The 20461-nt window shown below is 39.5% G+C and overlaps 1 protein-coding gene across 2 annotated transcripts in view; it reads left to right on the plus strand.

Moving 5' to 3' along the window:
• The window catches only part of MCTP2 (multiple C2 and transmembrane domain containing 2), a 107632-nt gene that overhangs the window by 43492 nt on the left and 43679 nt on the right, over positions 1 to 20461 (plus strand). For both annotated transcript variants that reach the window (XM_009276589.2, XM_009276590.2), the window contains exons 11-16: positions 624 to 717; positions 4671 to 4773; positions 7155 to 7257; positions 16566 to 16667; positions 17404 to 17478; positions 18479 to 18598. In XM_009276589.2, the coding sequence (XP_009274864.1) occupies positions 624 to 717; positions 4671 to 4773; positions 7155 to 7257; positions 16566 to 16667; positions 17404 to 17478; positions 18479 to 18598 (597 nt within the window). The remainder of the gene's footprint in view (positions 1 to 623; positions 718 to 4670; positions 4774 to 7154; positions 7258 to 16565; positions 16668 to 17403; positions 17479 to 18478; positions 18599 to 20461) is intronic.

The following is a 20461-nucleotide window of genomic DNA, read 5'->3' on the forward strand; positions in this document are numbered from 1 at the left end:
CTTTAGAGGTCCCTTCCAACCCAAACTATTCTATGATTCTATGTCTATGATTCAAAGTTACTTTTGAGGGCAGATTCCTCACTCCCGATTGAGTGTGCTGCCTTCCTGACCAATGCTGCTTCTCCAGGTCTACCTATGTCCCATTTTCTGTTTTAATTGGCAGATGATACTTGCATAAACATGCAGAGCTCCTTTCAGTCTCCACCATAAAGTTAAAGAAGTTACTTTTGAGGGCAGATTCCTCACTCCCGATTGAGTGTGCTGCCTTCCTGACCAATGCTGCTTCTCCAGGTCTACCTATGTCCCATTTTCTGTTTTAATTGGCAGATGATACTTGCATAAACATGCAGAGCTCCTTTCAGTCTCCACCATAAAGTTAACATGTAACTTAGGCGAATGGAGAATTTCCTTAGGAGCAGGTAGCTTATGAAGTTGTGAACCTCAGGGTCATGATGCAGTGAGACTGGGACAGTGGAGATGTATTTATGGGTATATCAGCTGCTGAACTGAAACATCACAGAAATAGCAATGGATATAAAAATGTAAATCATTTAGTAGTTCAATATTTTCTGTTTCTTACTGAATTACAAACAATATATATCTTTATGTTTTCCTCCTTGCAGTGTATAAAGAATTCCTTTCAAGACATAAAGGACATTGGCTTCTTACAAGTCAAAGTTTTAAAGGCAGTGGACCTGTTGGCAGCAGATTTTGCAGGTATTTTATTTCTGTTTTCCAGCATATTGATGCTATAATATATTGTGAGTGCCATAATATATTGCGAGTGCTACTTAGATTTTGTGCAGATCAAGGAAAAGTAAATCTCATCATTTCTCCAGTGGTGAAACTTGCCTCAGGGAACTGAGATACTAAATGGTTTTGACTCCAAAAAGTATGTGGGAAGGTCCAGTGGATGGAGATCAGGTTTCCCCTTTAGATCTGAGCGGCGTGAGCAATAACTTAACACTTAGCATGGTGTGCTGTTGTATTTTCCAGCAGGAATATGTAAAATAAGAGTTGATATAAAGTGATGGTGCCTGCAAAGCAGCCTCTCCATCTTTTATTGGGTGCCTTGTGAGTTCATGAATGAGAGTGAAGGATTTTGGGGGCATCTGACACGGTGCTGAGTGCGTGGGTTTGGGTGGTGCTGCAGGCTGTCACCTGAAAAAGAAAGCTTGCTAGCGATGGGGAAGTGAGTGCGATGGTTTCTCTTACAGCTTGTTTGAGGCTTCGATTTGGGATGATCTTTTTGGTGCTCTTACTCCAAGAAAAGGATGGATTTTCCACTGAGCTGTACCTCAAATTGTGCTTGGTCCTGACAGCAATGGACACTAACACCTTTTAAAAATACAACTTTATATTGTTTCTCCAGGGAAGGTCTAGGGAGTTGATACTTATCTGTAGCGACTGCCTGGATATTATTATTTTTATTATCATCTGCTCCAGAATTCTGGAGACCTGAATTCCCCTCTGTATCTTGCAGCAGCTCGTAATTCACAGACACAGCATGGTGTGTTGTATATTTGCTGACATAGTCATTTTTTTTAAGATAACTTGTTGATAAAGGCAGGAAGGATACTAGAGAGAAAACACTCTTGCCCCATTCTCTGGTATTCATGCAGATATTGTAACATATATGAACGTCACTCCTAAAATAAGGACCAAAGGAGAAAGCCCAGCATTAATCATGATACTCTTTCAGTTTCAATTCGCTGCTTAACCCTGCAGTGGAAAAAAAAAAAGGTTACTGCAGACAGCAGTACTTAAAAAACTGAAGAACTTAATTTGAAAACAAACAAAAAACCTGCCAATAACGAACAGTAGTTTGTACAGAAATGCATTTCTAGATTGATAGAATGTATACATCTATGCGGAATTAGGAGTGTAACTGCACCTTACTAACAAATTTAATAAGACGTGTACCACAGCACAGCAGAACCTTTGGCAAACGGCAAGGCTAGGGCTATCTAGAAATATGTGAGGTTTTAAGGTAGACAGTGTCCAGGGAAAGAGCTGAGCCCAGAAGGTTATTTACCCTTTGGAAAACTTCACTGATGCTAATGCAGTTGCAGTTGCATCAGTGATGGATTTGGCCCCCTTTCCCTCAATACTTAAACAGGAGCATGTGGGTGGATAATGAACATTGGAAGAGACACGCAGGTTCTTGATTCTGCAATTCAAAGACTTTTCATACAGAGTATGTGACACACATTCCTTGTGCATAGCACAAAATGAAATTTTGCTTAAGTAAAAGGTTACTCAGTCTGTCATTATATTCAAAATAACCCAGGCTTTGAGCCTGATTCATGAAGCAAATGACAAATTGTTTTTCAATGGCAGTGCTGAAAATATCCTAGTATTATGCTGTAATAGACCCACCAAATTGCAAAAGGATGCAGCCATTTTAGGTAAAAATAGCATAATTTCTGATCGTGAAATGAGAGACATAAAGATTAATTATCTGTTCTGAGCCATTCATAAATGATTAGTGCAGCAATTATGGGCTTCCATAATAGAGCCCTCCTAGAGCACTGCCATATTTCCTGCATTGCCAGGGAGACTGCTCAAATTTATTGTTATTGATAAAAGTAAATTCAAAGTCCAGCTAAAAATCTGATAAGGGGGTAATCGCAGAGACAATCAGAGGTACAAAGATTTCCAGGGGTTAACAGAGGAGCAGTATGAGCAGGTAGCGTTCCCTCCCTTTCCTGTCCCATAGCAGTCATGAGTCTTGGGTGGGTGAACTTCTGCAGACCTGTCGTCTGATGACAAGTGTAATGCCACCTTATACCTTATTCCCATAGCAAAGATTGGATTTTGGTGCGATTGGGATTTCTGTTGTCAGCTGATTGTATGTTGTCATTATAGATCTTAATTGCAAGTTTTTAGCCTACTGTAATAATAGCTATCAGAAAACAGCGTAGTATCTGCTTTGGTTTTGAACAGTGTTTTGAAAATCCGTATTTTACCATTTGACATAAATTTTAGGCTAGTTTCCACACAGCTATATCAAATATGTAGAAGCTCTTCAGCCACAGCTAGCCCAGTTTGAGCCTTCCCTACTTTTATATTCCTAGATAATAGTTTTGTTGACGTGAAAATGACTTTTTCTGCTTTATTGGATGTTTTCTGTGTACGCATGAGAGTTCTTCTCAAACACTGCATTTGCTCACTGACCAAAAAATAGCATTCAGAATACCAAATTATACAGTGGGATTGTTTTTGGCATATACCAGCTCGCATGTCAAGCAGTTTCTCTGAAAGGCTCCATGCATTTTCCACACTTATCAGGGAATGGGCACGTAAGCTGAAAAGGAGAAGACAAATAGATTCCAGTAATACACGTGGTCTTTAAACTTTACCAATATTGACTAGTTAATACCCACTGTTTACATACTGAAAAGATTCCTGTTAAGTTTATAAACTTCTCAGAGTAGGAACCTTAAGAGCTCTGCATTAATAATACCAAAAGTAAGGATTAAGAAAAAGACAGCTTTTGCTTAAATCTTTTTTGTCTATCTAAATCCCTGCATTGCTGACATATTTAGTTGCCTACATAAAAGTTAGGCTGGAGTGTCTGTGGCTGAGTTATACATGAACACTGAAGATGAGATTAAATCAAATCTTGAGCCAGACGTGCTGATAGAGAGTACTGTCTTCATGATGGAAACTGCTGAGCTGTATTAAGTTGTGAAAGCTACAAATTCATGTAATGCGAGTTATCAAAAAAAAAAACCAAACCATTAGCAAATGTCTTCACCATAATAGGTTCCATGTTGACATCCTTCTTTTGAGAGGAGGTTGGGTTTTTTGTTTTTTGGTGGTTTGTTTTGTTTGTTTGCTTTAAGTACGATACCTGCTTCACGCATGGATTCTCCAGTTGATGTTGGGTTTTGTTTAAACTGCGGCACTGTGTAGGGTCTTCATAGCTTCAAGGACCTCATTAGCAAATGTCTTCACCATAATAGGTTCCATGTTGACATCCTTCTTTTGAGAGGAGGTTGGGTTTTTTGTTTTTTGGTGGTTTGTTTTGTTTGTTTGCTTTAAGTACGATACCTGCTTCACGCATGGATTCTCCAGTTGATGTTGGGTTTTGTTTAAACTGCGGCACTGTGTAGGGTCTTCATAGCTTCAAGGACTTGCTCACGTGGAACTGATTGAAGAAATGCTTCTGATACAAACACAGTGCTGTGCTTCTCTTCTCGTGGTGCGGGTACTGTAATCAACTGAAGACCACAAACTCTAAGCAGAGGATAAAATAGAGAGCTGTAACTGCAGCACTGATGCTTACCTGGGTCAGAATGATGGTACTGCTTGTGTACTGTCATCCGAATAATTGTCAACATGAGCAGATTTTCCTTACTTTAAAGACTTAGAGGTGATTCACTGTAAGTCTCAGATTTCGGGTATTAGAGTGAAGCCACCTGAATGAGTTCTAAGGTAAGTGTTAGAATTTCCAGAACTGAGGATGTATCAGAGATATTGTTTGTTTAGCAAATCATTTGAACAGAACGAGGCAATTTGCAGTTGTCTTAATGGATCTTATTTTTATTTGACCGATCACTCCCTCAGCCCTACTGCAAAGAAAGAGTGTGCATGCTAAATACAGTAACTGGTCCACTTCATTTTTTTTTTCTTTTCTTTTTTTTTTAAATCCGATCTTTCCCTAGGTAAAAGCGATCCTTTCTGTGTATTAGAGCTGGGAAACGACAGTCTTCAAACACATACCGTTTACAAGAACCTCAACCCAGAGTGGAACAAAGTCTTCACATTGTAAGTGGATTGCTTTTGAAAACAGGCTAAAGCACCAAAGAGTTAGTAGCTTAACTATAAAAGCTATCGACATTGGGGAAAATACAAAGGTCAAGTTGAAGATATGTAATTTTTTCATAGTCAGAGAGGATGTTGGAGAAATATCAAATATAACTTAATGCCTTTTGCCTTGTTCTTGCATGGAGTTTATTAATAGAAGTCATTAAAAAAAAAAATTACTGTGATATTTATAGGAAGAATCATGACTAGACATAATGGAGTCATAGCTGGATCCAAGAGATAATATAACAGAAAGTAGAGACCAGCTACTCACGCCTGTGTTTTCCGTAGTTTAAAATAAAATGTTTCATCGAACCATGGTAGAATCCTCGTTGAATTTGTAAGTAAGCAGAAAATTAGAGCTCATGTTGTTCCTGATATATCTTCTGAATATAAACTAGTCAAACATAGCTTAGCCCAAATTAGAGGCTTAGATTTTTATGAAAATCAAAGTTTGGGGGTTTTTTTTGTGACTTTATTAATAACAAAAGTGGTAATTTAGGTATTGCTTTTAGGCAGCACTATTTTTTTAATCTTTCTTTATGCTGACAAAGATTTTTGTGAATAACTGAGCAAGATGAATGTCTCCAAGTCTGTAGTAGTCTGTGGCAAGGAAGGCGACCGCGAGGGCTGGCAATGGAGCATTTATGACATTTGCACCTGTCCACTGGAAGAACAGTTTGAGAATGATGGACTTCTTGCAAAAGCAACATTCATAAATACTGGGCTGGATGTGAACACAATAAGAAGTATCTGACCTCTTTGATAGAAGTACCTTGCTGGGTTTCTGTTTAATTCATGGCTGCAGCTGAATGCATGTCTCTTGGAGCCCTTTCTCTTACTTTGTCTGTTCTCAAGAAGTTTCCACTCATCACTGTTTATTCTGAGATTGTGCCAGCAGATGATCCTTGTCGGATGTTCAGCCAACAAAATAAATCTAATAAGAATCCAAAATTATTTTACTTAAAAAGAAAGTTTGTGTCTATACTTCCTGTGGGTCTCAGAAATGTCAGCTATGGACCATCTCTAACTTTCTTATTGCTGTTGCATGGCTAGTCCAAGCACCAAATCTGCAGAGCCAGTCAGGCTCTCGCACCTCTCCCTAGATTTTTGGCTGTTTTTAAAAATTTCAATTAAGCACCTTAAAAGCTATTGATGATTTAGATTTATTTTGGAGCAGAGTGGATTGTTTTGAGTGGATGAATCCATTTCAGCTGGAGCGTTCAATACCACCAGAGAGCTCTTCCCATCATATTCAGATTTTCCGCAACACGCTTATCTGTGTGTGTCACTGTGGGGTTTTAATGTCTTATACCAGTGGCAGCTATATCACATGGAAAATGATAATGGCTTGGAAAGGAATATGGAAGTATGATTGCAGAAGAGGCAAGTTTCAATATATTTTAAAGCCTTAATGTCTTGAAAACAGTGCATTTCATGGCTGTTTGGTTGCCACTAGTGCCTGGGTCACATCACATGCTGCAGCTGCTAGCTGGGGAGACAACGAGGTGGCTTTTGGGTTCAGACTCTGCTCCATGAGGAGCAACTCCACCATGTTGCAGGCAGAGGTCCTGGGAGCAGAACTGCTCTGAAACAACCTTCTTTTGGACAGAACGGCTGCACTCAGTTAAATAATAAACACGCTGTACCATGTATCTCTTTCTTTAGCACATGGAAAAAGGAAAAGAGGAGGTAATGAATGCAACTCAGAAGTCATCTCCAGTTACCCATGCTTTTGAAGGCACACAAATACAACTTTTCTCAAATGAGACTCTGATTTATTAAAGATCTGATAAATACTTACGATTGAGTACCTGCTGCCACACCCGTAGAACATTTACACCGAATGGAACAAAAATATTGTACATTTGGCCTTTAATTAGGGTTGTAAGATTATTTTTTTAAGTAATTGATTTTGTTAGTACCTTAAAAGGGAGGTAATTGTTCAAGTCAAATGAAGTTACATAAGTTTTGTTTCCTGGATTATTTTTTTAGGGTCCTGAAGCCTGGGTTTGAATTCAGCCTTCGACCTCTCCCAGTCACCAGCTTTCTCTGTTGGAGAGCTGAGTTCTGTACTGTTAGCATCAATATCGATGCAAAAAAATGTCACTGTCTGGTAGTTATTTTTTTCACCTAGTTATGGGACTGAAACATGAGGGGGGAAAGCTTGGGGAATACCCATCATTTGATTCATTTTTTGGGGGGAATTTAATTAAATGCTAGTTTTATACTCCAAGGTAATACAACCTTAATTAGTAAAACAGTATTCTCAGATCTTTGTGGAGGAGACTGTGTGTGTATCGAATATTATTTTTTTTATGTGTCTGCGCTTTTCGTTCCAGTCCTATTAAAGATATTCATGATGTTCTGGAAGTGACAGTGTTTGATGAAGATGGAGATAAACCCCCTGATTTTCTTGGAAAAGTTGCCATCCCTTTGCTGTCTGTAAGTTACCTTTGCCACGTATATCATTCAAACATTGATGGTTTTGCTGGGAACGAGTTGCAGTTCTTCTCCCCGTAGCACAAAGCAACACAGATTTAGAGATAAACAGGTTTTGTGATCTATATATGCCTTAGTTGGCACTGTTTATAGTTCTCCTTAGTGTAACGAGCATTGCCAACCCATTTTAGTACAAGTTTGGTTGATTGGAAAGAAAATTGCAGAAGTGTTTGTACTTCATCAGTACTATATGCCATGTAGGTCTGAAAATATAATTGAGTTGTTCTGTATGTTCCCACATCATCTTCTGAAGGTAACATTTTAAGCATGTCTTTGTCTTGCTTTTTTACTCCAAGAAAGTAATTGCACATCACAGTAGGATTGACTAGAGATAGCTGTTGTTATTGGCACAGCTGAATAAAATTACCTAAAAGGGGTGTTTTCTACTCTGTAGTGCTTTTAAAGACTGGTGGCTTTTGTTCTGTAAACAAATATGTGAAGAGTGAATGCTACCATGGGAGTATAAAATCAAAACTGGAAACAAAGCGAGCTCAGGGGAAAGCGGTTGCTCTGGAGATTAAGGAGAGTTGAAGCTTTTTCAGAAATGGCCAAAAAAGGCCAAGCTAAAGAGAGGGGAACGTAAAATGGTCATTAAAAGACATTAATAGAGAAATGGGGGAAAAGCAGCTTTGTGTTTGGTAAGACTGATTTAATTTTGGAACAAGGCTGGTGGTAATAGAGTGAGTAAACCAGATCAAGAGGATGTAAACAGCTCCATGTGTATGTGCAGTATCACAGAAGATTCTGGTAACTTTTGCAGTAATGTTTGGGAAGAACTTTCTATGCTGTGGCTTTTATTAAAACAATTAGTAGATGAGGCTTGAAACATCACGGGACTCTTGTGCTCATATCAGTCAAGTCGTGTAAACCTGTTTAACAGTAAGCATGGGGGTTTCCTTCAGTTTTGAGGCACTGATGTTTTGCAGGAGGTTCCCTGTGCAGAAGAGAGGGTGTGACAGGTATTTATGCAGCGAGTACTGCGTTGAGCCCTGTACAAACATCCATGCTTGCGATATAGAACATGAATCAAGTGATACATGCAGTAGTGAGGTGCTTTTGGTAATGCACAGTGTGATGGTGTGGGTAATAGCACGCTCAAATAGGCAGACGGTGAATCCTGATTGAAATTATAGAGTACAAAATTGCAGTATTGTTTTGAAACATCTCTTTGAAAGCATATTCACCTCTGCAGAAACGCTGGCACACATCTCACGGTTAAGGCAAGAGTTTGTCTTTGAGTTTTAGGGGTGGGCTGCTGCAGGAAAGGCAGTATTGCAATAACGGGTTAGTGGGGCTCTGTCCTAGCAGAGACTGGAGAAGTGGGAGGTTTCTAGAGGGGAAAGCAAAGGTCCCATCTGATCAAAGCGGGCCATGTAAGCCCCACAGAGTCAGCATAGTTTAGGTAAGGGACCAATCAAGATCAGAGAGAGGAACTGCAAACGTTTGATGTTTCCAAATAAATAAGGAACTGCCCAGAAAACTCTTGAACTGTCTTAGAGGGTAATGATCCCAACCTAAGTAATGCTTTCTAGTGGTAAAGAAACAGGCTAATGTGCTCCAGTTTTGTTATTATTTTGTCTAAATAATTGTATTTCTTGTGTATGTGAATTAAAAGCGATGTGGCTTCTGAATCTCTTCACAAAAGTGTGTTTGTTTTCATCCACCGTGTGCTCTTTCCAAGTTATACTGGAGTCCAGAACAGGGGAACCCCTGCAATTTGGGGATAAGAAGAGCCTAAGCTACAGAAGCTGAGGAGTAAATACTGAGCTCTTGGTGCCCCACACACTGTCGTGTGCTTTGCAATCCTCTTCCTTCCGTGGATCGGACTGCAAGTTCTTTTTGAGGCTGGGGATATTTTAGATTGTTTGTCTATTTTAGTGGCTTGAGTTGTCAATATCTCCAGTTTTAGAACAATATTAGAGTCAGTTGGGCATGGAGCATGATTTGATGTTTACAGGGAGGAAAAAAACCTCTTAACATCTTTTATTCCATTTTTGATCACTTTGTTAATTTTTCCCCAAGTCCTCGTATCTCTGATGTTACTGGAAGAGAGTGGCTGGAGCAGCTGCTCTCCTGCAGACCCAGTGCTTGCCAAATGGTCTGCATGATCGGCAGCAGGCTGTGTGGGCTCACAGTGAGAAGATGTTAGATTTGGATTTTCTGTTGATTTTATAGGCATTTGTCAAGTATCCCTTAGGAAGCATGTAACAAGGCAGAGGAGGGGAGTGCATGTGTGTGATAATGTCCAAACTATTCAGCGTAGGATGTTTTGTCCAAGGTTTGAGACAAAAAAAAAAAAAATTGTTTATGCTTTCCCTTGCCAACTGATCATCTTCCGTCCCGTCCAAACTTATCTGCCTCCTATTTCAGTCAAATCTAGTGTAAATATATTCGTCTCTGCTTCTGATTAAAAAACATTTTGCACCTATTAACTTAGTCTGCTCAGACAGAGAACTGCAATTTTCTAAGCTCTTTTTCTTGAAATGGGAATTTTGATGTATGTTGTCATTTTGACTATAAATTTGAATGTATCCTTTGAACCATTTAGATAAATATGCTGAAAGAGAACAATAGTTAAAGACTCAAGGAAGCCTCACAAATCACATAAGCTTAATTTCTCCTAGGTAATCAGGCCTAATATTTGCCTTGCATTAAATTCCCTTTCAAAAATAGAAGTGCCTTTTTTCCTGTTAAAAATGCACAAGTTTGACTTGTGAGCTGTCAGCACGTGAAGTAAGTTTACTTCAGGAATTGTTCATGGATGACTAGATTCTTTTTCTTAATGAAAAATTGCCTTGAATAAAGTATATGTTGGAGGGATATGAAATGTTTGTTTAATTTGACAACGAATTTTGGTTTAAATGTGTTCAGGAGTCTTACACTAGCGTTTTGCAAACATGCGTACACCTTCATCATGGCATTAACGTTAACACACGAATAACCCTACTGCACAAAAATTCAGAGATAGTGAAATTACTTATGCTTTCCATTCATCCTTGTCTGTGATCTAGGCTTATTGCAGGCACCAAATAAGAAATGTAAAAAATTGGGCAGCATGAGAAGAGTTTTAAGGTGTCAGATGATGAATAAAGCTGCAAACTTCATGTTCTTCAGATAGACGTGATGAAGCAATATTGGATGAATACACATTTTGCTTTGTTTCTCATACAGCTCTATTAATAATGCACTGTAGAGACATTGATTTTGGTAGCAGTACACTGAATTTGGGGGACAGAGGGAGAGAAGTTGTTATTTGCTTGCATTTTACCTTTAGTTCTTCCATGTTAATCAACCTACTGTACTTTATTTTTTTTTCGCCTGCCCTTCTTTTTGTCAAACTACTGTCCTCCTCTAAAGCACGTATCTCAAATACAGCTCTGGTCAGCCACATTCACAGAAGCAGAATTTAAACTGGAAAAGACACAGATTAGTGCTATCAAGATATTCAGCAAAATGGATCACTCTTGCCATAGGTGACCTATAGAGTCTGGCTTGCCTAACCTTTGGGCTGAGAGGGAGATTGCTTTCTCAGAGCCTGGGGGACAAAAGAGAAGACCGTTTACACCACTGAACAGAGCAGGCTTTTTTGCTAGAAACTGAAGAAGATCCCAGGGAACAGAGAAGAAGGGCAAAAACTTCATTGCTTCAAGAAAGGAGTTTGATAGGTTTAGAAGTTTTGTAGGTTTTGGTGGACTTGAACTAATTATCAAAGAAGTCCTTTCCATCTCTATGTTCCTTTGTTCCTTAGATCTTAGTAAAAGCAACCATGTTTCTCTTTGTGAGGGTCTGTCTTTTTTGTTTTGCTTCAAGAGTCTCCTATCTCCTAGAAGGCTGCAAGTTACTAGAGACGTGGGAGCGTATAGTGTGCTTCAATGAATTTGAAAGCACAGAGTATCAAATATCCTCGTGTAGAAAGACCTTTGAGTGAAGAGTTGTATCGCAGAATGGAATGTTCTTTATCTGCTGAATTATCAACTCGGCGTAGTCTTCAGCTGCACCCTTTTTTCAGCAAACAGGAAGAGGTCTATGAAATATTTTCAAGTCGGTAGCCAACAATGCAGTGAAAACAAGTAGTGTGACTTTCACAAGCTTAATTGTCTAAACCACGGCCTGGATTCAGAGAGCAGACACCTGACAATTGCAGTTACTTAGCACTTGACCATAAGTGCACAGCCTTTTCCAGGAGAAAGCTTTAGAGTTTGAGAAAAGTGAAAATGCAGCATTTATGCGATAGAGGCAGCTGTGAAGTGTATCGTCTGTTCTGACTTTTATCCCTATCATGAACCAGAAATTTTGGAATGGGGAAAAAAACCCCACATCTCTTCCAGAAAAAATGACACCTTCTTTCTGAAATTAAATTCTCCCCCGACCATGTACTACTCACTGAAATGGTATCAACAGGAATGTTTTTCTCGAGTACCACCTAGGATCCTTGTGCTGCCAGGGTTTTCAGCTCCTCCTCAGGCTGCCTGGAAGCCCTCATGTGGCTGCCTGCTTTCTTTCAGACCATCAGCTCCATATCTGTTTGGTCTTTGGATATCAGTCCTCTGCCAAGAACCTACTTTGGATCCCACAGAAAGTTGTTAAAAGTGAAATGTTTGTGGCAAAGAGTTTTGGGATGAGTGAATGGGTATTTCGTACAAAATCGAATCGAGGTATATTGCAAGACTGGGGAGAAACAAAAACTTCTTTATTCATGTCCAGGTGGATCAAATATGTGGCTTGCTTTCATCTTTTCCTAGGGAAATATGTCCTTTGATAAGGGTAGGTGTGTGTCTATTACAAGACAGCTTTATGTTATTCAGGGCAAATGGTATGACATTTGTGCATCAGCAATGAGCTCAAGCAGGAATATCAGAGGTCCCAAATGCTTTAGATGAATTACCCTTGGAGAGTAGCCATTACCCTTTCCACACGTCACGGATGTTGATGTACAGAGGTTTAACCCAGCGTTCTTCTGTCAGGTCATCAATATATGACATTGAATCTGCATCAAAGCTGGATGCGGAGTGAAGTTTTCTTAAAATCAATGTGAAAAAAAAAAGCCACTAAACCATATTTCTTTGAGACAAGAGCAATGAAAAAACACCCTTTGCTGCGTAAGGGTGCTGTCTTCTCCGTGTTTTGTGTCATATCAATCTCGGCTTTCACTATTTCATTAAAATTCCCAAGCGGTCAGAAGGTTGTTGCTTAATAGATTTAGCATTGGCTGGCTACATCAATACTGTGTTTAGTCACATTTGTTTTACTGGGGACATCTGTGGGAAGAGTTTAGCAAATGTATTCATTCATTTGAAAGGAACCCGGTGCACTTTGGGCCTTGACTGTAAGGTGGTCTCACGTACCTGAACATTTCCTTCAGCTAAAGCACTGCCAGAAGTTGCCTCTGTCTGAAGTGCCTCTGTAGGTCCAAATACTTAATGCACAAAGAATTTTAGCTTTTCTTCCAACTGGCAATTTCCTTTGCATGGTCCTGTATGGAGAAGGGACTGCGATATAGAATATATGAATTATCCTGTGAAAATATTGATACTGATATTTTGTCCTTCTGTGTTGATTCAGAACAGGGAAATGCCCCAAATATCCGCAATTCCCATGGCGCAAAAATCCTGACACTTTCAGAGCTTTTCTGATGGTGACCTTGCAAAGTGAAGCATGCGGGTGGAGTAGGCACTACTGTCCTCATGTTAATCATATGGTTATGGGCCGTCTTGGTCGGTGGTTGAGCCCCGGTATGTCATATGCTATTGAGAAGCTTTCAGAGAATGCAGGCATTAGTATTCAGTGAGGATATAAGGCACCATCAATAAAGGAATAATATTGATTGTCTCTTTTAAGGACCTCACCTGCAGATATTTTCACATTTAATTTGAATATTCCTTTCCTTCCCTTTTCCCATAAGTAGATGAGAACATTCATGGGAAAGATAGCTGTGTCTAAAATAGGTTATCAGGAGTATTCGCTGAGTGAAATCCATGTGAGATCAGGTATGTAGCAAAAGGTGTTTGGGTGATAGAAGAAATCTGATCTTTCTGACATTTAGGTTCATCCTAGGACCCCAGCCCTGGCTGCTCACCTTTTCCACAGCTGGAGAAAGCATTTAAGCAGTATTTGTGAACAGCAGAGACTAGGGAAAAGTAACCAGAGAGGAGAAAGAAATAGATCCAAAATGAAACTAATATGACTGGCTGTCTCTTGAGATTGAGGGAGATGTTGAACAGAGTCTGAGCTCTGGCCCAAGAACAGCATGCAATGAAAATGTAGAGTATTAAAAGCTATTTTGGATGTTTTCTTCTGGGCACAGTTGAGGCATGCCACCGATCTAATCTCCATGCAGTCACGGGTGTTAGAATTACCTTACACCTTTTGCTGAACCGCACTGGCTTAGCATGTTGCCAAAACTGTAAGAGATATTTTTCTTCGACTTTTTTGCAGGGCTTTTTCTGTTTATCCAAATGAAAACACAGTGGAGAAATGCCATTTCGTAGCCAGTTGTTCTTTTCTCTTGTGCTTTTTTTTTTTCCTCTGAAGAAGGTCAAAAGCTAGGATATCTGTATGAATGCTTAGTCTTAGGCTGAGTTATAATTGCATATCTTTTATCAGACAAGTCAAACACTTAGAATTAAAGATGCCAAATGAAGCTGACTGTAAAACTGTATTTGCACTGCATTATTTTTTGCCCTGTTCAATTTTAAAATGGCAGCAACAACAACAATGACACCATTTAAAAAAGTTTGCCAGGCGACAAACAACCCCTATTTCCAAAGACAGGGAGAGGTGGAAGTTATTTGTTGCCGATTTGAAACTTACTGTGCAAACACACCTGCAGACACACCCAAAGTGTTTGATTCAGCTCCAGCTCTTAAAATCAAGAGTCTTTTCCCCAAAGTCAGAAGCATTTTTTGAGTGGAGAATACCATGATACCAGACTCGGATCTTCTCAGTAGTGACAGCATTTCTTTTCCTTTTTCTATCAATTTAGCAGCATGTGACTTTTTTTTTTCCTTGTTGGTTATGCTCTTCAAAGAAGTAAGAAAGAAGTATATCCCAAGGACTATAAAGAGAACGTCCCACTCGTTGTTGCTCCTAGGGTAATAGGATGAAATGTTATGAGAAATATGTGTAACTGAAATACATGGAAATTCAGCCCAGAAATTAGTAACTATGGAGAATCCAGAATTATGATATTGTGATATGTATTGGACACCTACATCTCTGCAGATACACTGAGAACAACATACCTTCTAACCTGTTGCAGGAGAGTCCATGAATCAAAGCTCAGTCTAAACCTGCTGCTGGTGGCATCCCCTTGGACCGAAGGGATAACAACTGCAAACCAAGTCCTTCTGGCCCTGTATCTCTACCATCAGTAAATCCATTTTTCAGTTAATTTGGGAAATTGAACAAAATCTTTAATTTCCAAATAAATTTTGTTTTCATTCAGTAGCTTTTAAAATTATTTCCCGCCCTCACGCAAGGGCGAAAAAACCAAACTGTTGAAATAGCAGAATCCATTATCATGGGCCGACAGTACCGTATGGGGCAGTTGGCCCGAGGACCTTCTGATGCCGGTCCATTTGGCCCTAGAAGAGGGGCTAGCCACTTCAGCAGCTCTTCTGTTTTGGGGCTGCAGGTTATCTGAGCCTGCTGGTCTGCAAAATAGCATTTTGCCTGCCCCTTTCTTGGGAGCTACAGCATCCTTTGCCACCAACTCCAACCCTACATTTACTCTCTTGCAGTGAAAGCAGAGGTGCTTTGTATCAGTTTAGTGCAGTGCCTAGTATTGTTATTATTTATTTTTATTAAATAAATTCCACATATGTCTGCAAAACTCCCAGCATCCTGTTAAGCAAAGCTTTGGATGAGAACATAGTAAAAGCTCTAGTTCCTGGTTGGACACTACAGAGGATGCAAAGTTGGTCCTTCTGAGAGCCCTCTTCCCTTTCAACTATTAGCCAGAAAACCCATCTCCCCTTTAAGGAGCTATTTGGTACAGAAAGGATGGAGCAACATTGGGAAGGGAAGTGACCTTTCCCTTGTGTCATGAAATCACTTGGTTCCTAGTATGCCTTTTTTTTTTTCTCTCCTTACTCATTTCTACCATGGTTTATATGAGTGCCTCTTCTAAATGCCAGAGCAGCAATAGCCATTTTAAATATGGTTGCAATTTCATGCCCCCAAATTTCCTCCGTTATCTTTAATCTTTGATCATTACAGTCCCTGAATGTAGCTTTTTGGTAAGCTGCAGTTTTTTTATGTTACTGCTGTTTAGAATTAACTGGTCTGCTTCCTAAAAAGCCAAATGTTTAATCAATACATATCCTACTGTGTATAATAAATACATTTCTGCCATCACTTTTTGAAGAGAGAATGCTTTTGATTTGAGCCAAATAGTTTACAAAATGGTGAGGGAGGGTTTTTTTGTTGTGTTTTTTTTTTTTTTTTTTTTTTTTTTTTTTTTTTTTTTTTTTTTTTTTTTTTTTTTTTTTTTTTTTTTTTTTTTTTTTTTTTTTTTTTTTTTTTTTTTTTTTTTTTTTTTTTTTTTTTTTTTTTTTTTTTTTTTTTTTTTTTTTTTTTTTTTTTTTTTTTTTTTTTTTTTTTTTTTTTTAATAGAATAGACATTTAATGCGATAGGGCCAACCGGCAGATTAGAGCATAGAAATAGTATTGAAATTCAGAGGTGGGGTGGAGGGAGAAGTCTTTTACACGAATTAGTTAATTTTGAACAGTTGTTACATTAGCATTCGCTCCACTTAAGCTGATTAATTCCTTTGGATTGCATTTGTTTCCTGGGTAATAATTTGACAACCTTGCAATAAACTAAGCGTTAAGAAGTGGGTTCATGTACTGCAGCGTGCAAGAGGTAGGTAAGTTGTTGTTTGTGGCTCTTTTCCTGAAGTTTGGAAGAAAAATCCCATTTTAAACCTGTAATAACGGAGGCTGATTACTTCCCATCAACTCACTGGCTTCCAGGGCAGAATTTTCAGACTGGTTATTGCGTGCGCTGCTCTACTATAAAGTACAAGGTCTGTAAATTAAAGTTGGACCATAAGAGATTTAATCTGCAATTTTATAGGTCTCTAATCCAACGGTCATTTTGTATTTCAGGCTCCAAGTATATTATCAGGGTTTGGGGAGCGGTTTTTTTTGTGCTTGCGATTTATTTATCTATTTGTTTGTAGTGTCTTTAAATTATATTGTGAATTACAGCCGGGAAAATATTGATGCTTTTTCTCCCCCCCAAACTATAGATTAGAAACGGTAAACAAAGTTGTTACACACTGAAGAATAAAGACTTGGAACGTGCTTCAAAAGGAGTAATTTACTTGGAGCTGGATGTCCTATTTAATCCTGTAAGTTGAAATACTTTCTCTTTGCTTATCGCTGGTGTAAGAAACGTGTGAATCTGCAAGGATGAGGGTGGGGAATGGTGCTTTAAAAACCAGGAGCTAAGCAGGAAAAGTCCCGACCTGATTGCCTCTGGCGGTGGAGGAGTGTTTCATGCCTTGGGTGAATAAGTATTGGGACCTCAGAGCTGTGCGATGGCCCCTCCAGGTGGATGGGACAATGCAGGGGCATTTTTGGACTGATGGTGACCACAAGCGCCTTAGGAAGGAGGTGCTATTACCGTATGCCATGGCTTCATTTGCAACAGCCAAAAAAGGGCTTAATGTTTAGATTATTATACATTACTTTTAACACCTACTTCCTCCTCAAAAAGCTTGACCCGTGATGTTCTCTTCCCAGGGTGTTGACAGGAAAATTAATGAGGCATGGACACAGTGCACTTAGTTTTTAGGTGGCTGAGTCAGTCTCAATTGTTTATGCCCTACAGCCTTTTACCAAGTTAAATCCTACTTGTTAAGGCCATCATGGGCTGCACCGCGGCTCTGCTTTTGCTGAAGTGAGTCCAGCCTTGCCCAGTTTAAGTCATCCACATTTTTCCTAGCAGCTCCTCCTAAGTCACGTAGAGGCTGAAAAGAGTGAAAGATCCTGAAATTCTTAATAGGTAGTGGTGATGCAAAACTGCAATAATGCACTTAAAACTACATCACATCTTTTGTAATTTATTTTTTTTTTTCTTCTTAGGTAAAAGCAAGTATTAGAACATTCAAGCCCCGAGAAAAGCGCTTCACTGAGGAGAACCGCAAATTTTCTAAAAAGGTGAAGCTAGTCTCTGGGCTAAGCTCTCGCGTTTGTTTTGGAAAGATTTGAGTTGCTGTAGCACAGTTGTAAGAACAAAAGCTATGTATGCATAAAATGCCAAACACATGTAAATTCTCTGTATTTCTGTATATATTAAAAGGTTTGTTGTGTTAACACGAAATTGCTTTCTGATCTAGTTTGCTTCAGTAGTTCTGCTTCATGATTCAGAGTGGGGAAAATAATAGCTGTGGATGTTGCACAGTTTGCAGCACCTAAAGAACAAGAACCTTACTCCCTCCTTAGGGAAGGAAGAAGACAGATCTAAATTAGTTATTTAAAAAGTCTATAGGATTTTAGAACAATGGACATTATCCTTTTTTTAAATAAAGGTGCCCTATAATAAGGCTAAAATTCCCTATTTATTTCTACGGACTAATCCAAAACATGTAGAGAAAGAGGTTCAGTGTTTTGATTATATTCTCTCTGGCCCTTTTCCTGAGACATTGCTATATGTTAAGAATTGAAGGGGAATGAAGGTATGTTTGTGTTACTATTTTATTTAGTTTTGGCATCAAGATGTGCTTTTTTTTCCTTTTGCTTTTTTTTTTAAGGGATGAGGAAAATCTAGAAGGTTTGGGTGTAATCAGAAAGCAGACGGGAGCTGGAGTGTGCCTCTGAGATAGAGGCTTTATTTGTAATATGTGCCCTGGCATGCATTTGTAACAGGGGAATGAAGGTATGTTTGTGTTACTATTTTATTTAGTTTTGGCATCAAGATGTGCTTTTTTTTCCTTTTGCTTTTTTTTTTAAGGGATGAGGAAAATCTAGAAGGTTTGGGTGTAATCAGAAAGCAGACGGGAGCTGGAGTGTGCCTCTGAGATAGAGGCTTTATTTGTAATATGTGCCCTGGCATGCATTTGTAACTTAAATTATCCCTGTTTCTGAAGCAATAGCAGGATATTAGAGTGTTTGATTAAACTGCTCTTCTCCTCCCCTCCTCCCACTCAATATTTATCAGATCTTATCAAGAAATGTTGATCGTGTGAAAAAAATCACCATGGCAATATGGAATACAATACAATTCCTTCGGAGCTGCTTTCTCTGGGAGTCCACGGTAAAGAGCGTGATAGCATTTGTGGTAAGTGGATTTCTTCTTTTATTGCATGAGGCTAAGTGATACAAGATCTCGAGTGTTACTGTTCGTTCCTCTCCACCGGCGTAAAGCCCTTTATCGTTTGCTGTTACTGGTATTTTGTAGCTACGTGGCTGCAGGGCTGCGGGTTTCAAGGCAGCTTGGGCCACGTTGGGCCTGATGGGCGTGGAAATTAGACCTTCAGGAACAGCCTTTCTTTGCTCGGTGCAGAAGTGTTCACCAGCCTGCCCCGAGCACTGAGGATGCCCATGTCCATGGTGGGTGATGCCACCCTGTAAAGGCTGTGACCGTGTGATGACTCTGGATTAATTTTTTTTTTTTTTTTTAAAAAAAAACATGGCAACTGGGTAGGAAAGGAGGAAGGTGGTGGTCAAGAGGGTGATGCAGGGAGATGCCTCTGATTTGGGTGAGGCAGTGAGCTGATGGGTCTTGTTCCTTCCATCTTCCATTGCAATGAGGCGGCACTTCGCTGCAGGTTATCAGTGCCTGCTATGCCCGTGTCCCTATGGCACGTAAGCAGCTCTGCTGACATCGCCTGTTGCAAATCTGTTCTCTTGGTGGTAATAATACATTGCTTTAAAAAAAAAAAAAAAAAAGAGAAAAGGGAAAGGCTGATCAGTGAGTTCCGCTGTGCTCTGCAAACAAAAAGCCAAGTTCTCTACCTGCCTATCCCACTTTTCAGCTCTCTCCTTTTTCCTCTTGGTGGTAAACACCCCATTTGCAGTTTTCTCATAATCCACTCAAGCACAAAAAGGTTTTGCCTGCTTTTCATTCTGTGGTGTGACATTTTCTTCATGCTTGAAATGTTTGGCATGCCATTAAAGGTTGCAAAATTGTTTTGTGGTGGTCCAGCATGCAGAAAGAAAGTTTTTGAGTTGAGTGTTTATTAAGCAAAACGACAGCCACATCTCCAAGCCTTCTCCCCCTTTTACTGTCTGTGAATTATAAGTCTCTTAAAGGTTGTTGAGGAAAACACTTCACAGTGTATTTGCTACAGAGGAGTAAAGTGGACCATCCCTGATTGAAAGAAGCTCAGAGCAAAGACAGAGGAGCTGTCTTTCACCCTGCAGGTTAGAGGGCTGACTGGCACGTAAGAGTAGATAGAATGAGAGGGTCTTTTCTTGTTGTTTTTTTTTTTTTCTTCCTGTTGCTTAAAGCTTATTTCGATCATATCTGAAGTTAATGGTTCAAGAGCTGGTGGAGAGCAGAGCAGCCGGTACCTTGCTGAAGCAGGTATGGCTGGGCAAGGGAGCTCTACGGTTGTGCACAAGGGAATCGGATGGTCATGCACGCTGCAGCTGGAAAGGGAGGGACATATGTAAAATCCCAGTGCCGATGTCCTACCATCACCGTACAGCAAGAATCTAAGCACGTATTTAAGAGACTTGCCCTTAAGAGATTTTACACCAAAATACTTGTGAAGTTACAGCTGTGAAGTTCAGTTTTCTGGAATTAAGAAAAGTTTGGAAGTGGTAGAGAGGCAGAAAAATAAGAAGGTGGGAACGTGGGTCTACAGAAGAAGGAATTGATTCCTAGTGAAAAGGAGGATGAGCAGGTTACAAGTTACAGACTATTAACATCTTTACTGGATACCATAATACTCCTAGTTTTCTGAAAGAAAGTGGATAATGGGAAAGGAATAAGAATACATGACTCTAAGAGTAATTACTGCAGGTTTCTTCTACAAACCAAAATTTGTCTGATTTTTCCTACGTGGAAATAATTCAGCTCTGGCACTTAAAATGAAGGGCTAATTATGTATCTCTCTCACTATTTCCAGCGTGTGTGTTCATAGCATTGAAAATACGCACACAGCGTGGTAGGTGCAGCATCCCTCCCTGTCCCAAT

This window comes from Aptenodytes forsteri, unplaced genomic scaffold (assembly GCF_000699145.1).
Source record: "Aptenodytes forsteri isolate BGI_AS27 unplaced genomic scaffold, ASM69914v1 Scaffold1, whole genome shotgun sequence".
Classification (NCBI taxonomy): domain Eukaryota; kingdom Metazoa; phylum Chordata; class Aves; order Sphenisciformes; family Spheniscidae; genus Aptenodytes; species Aptenodytes forsteri.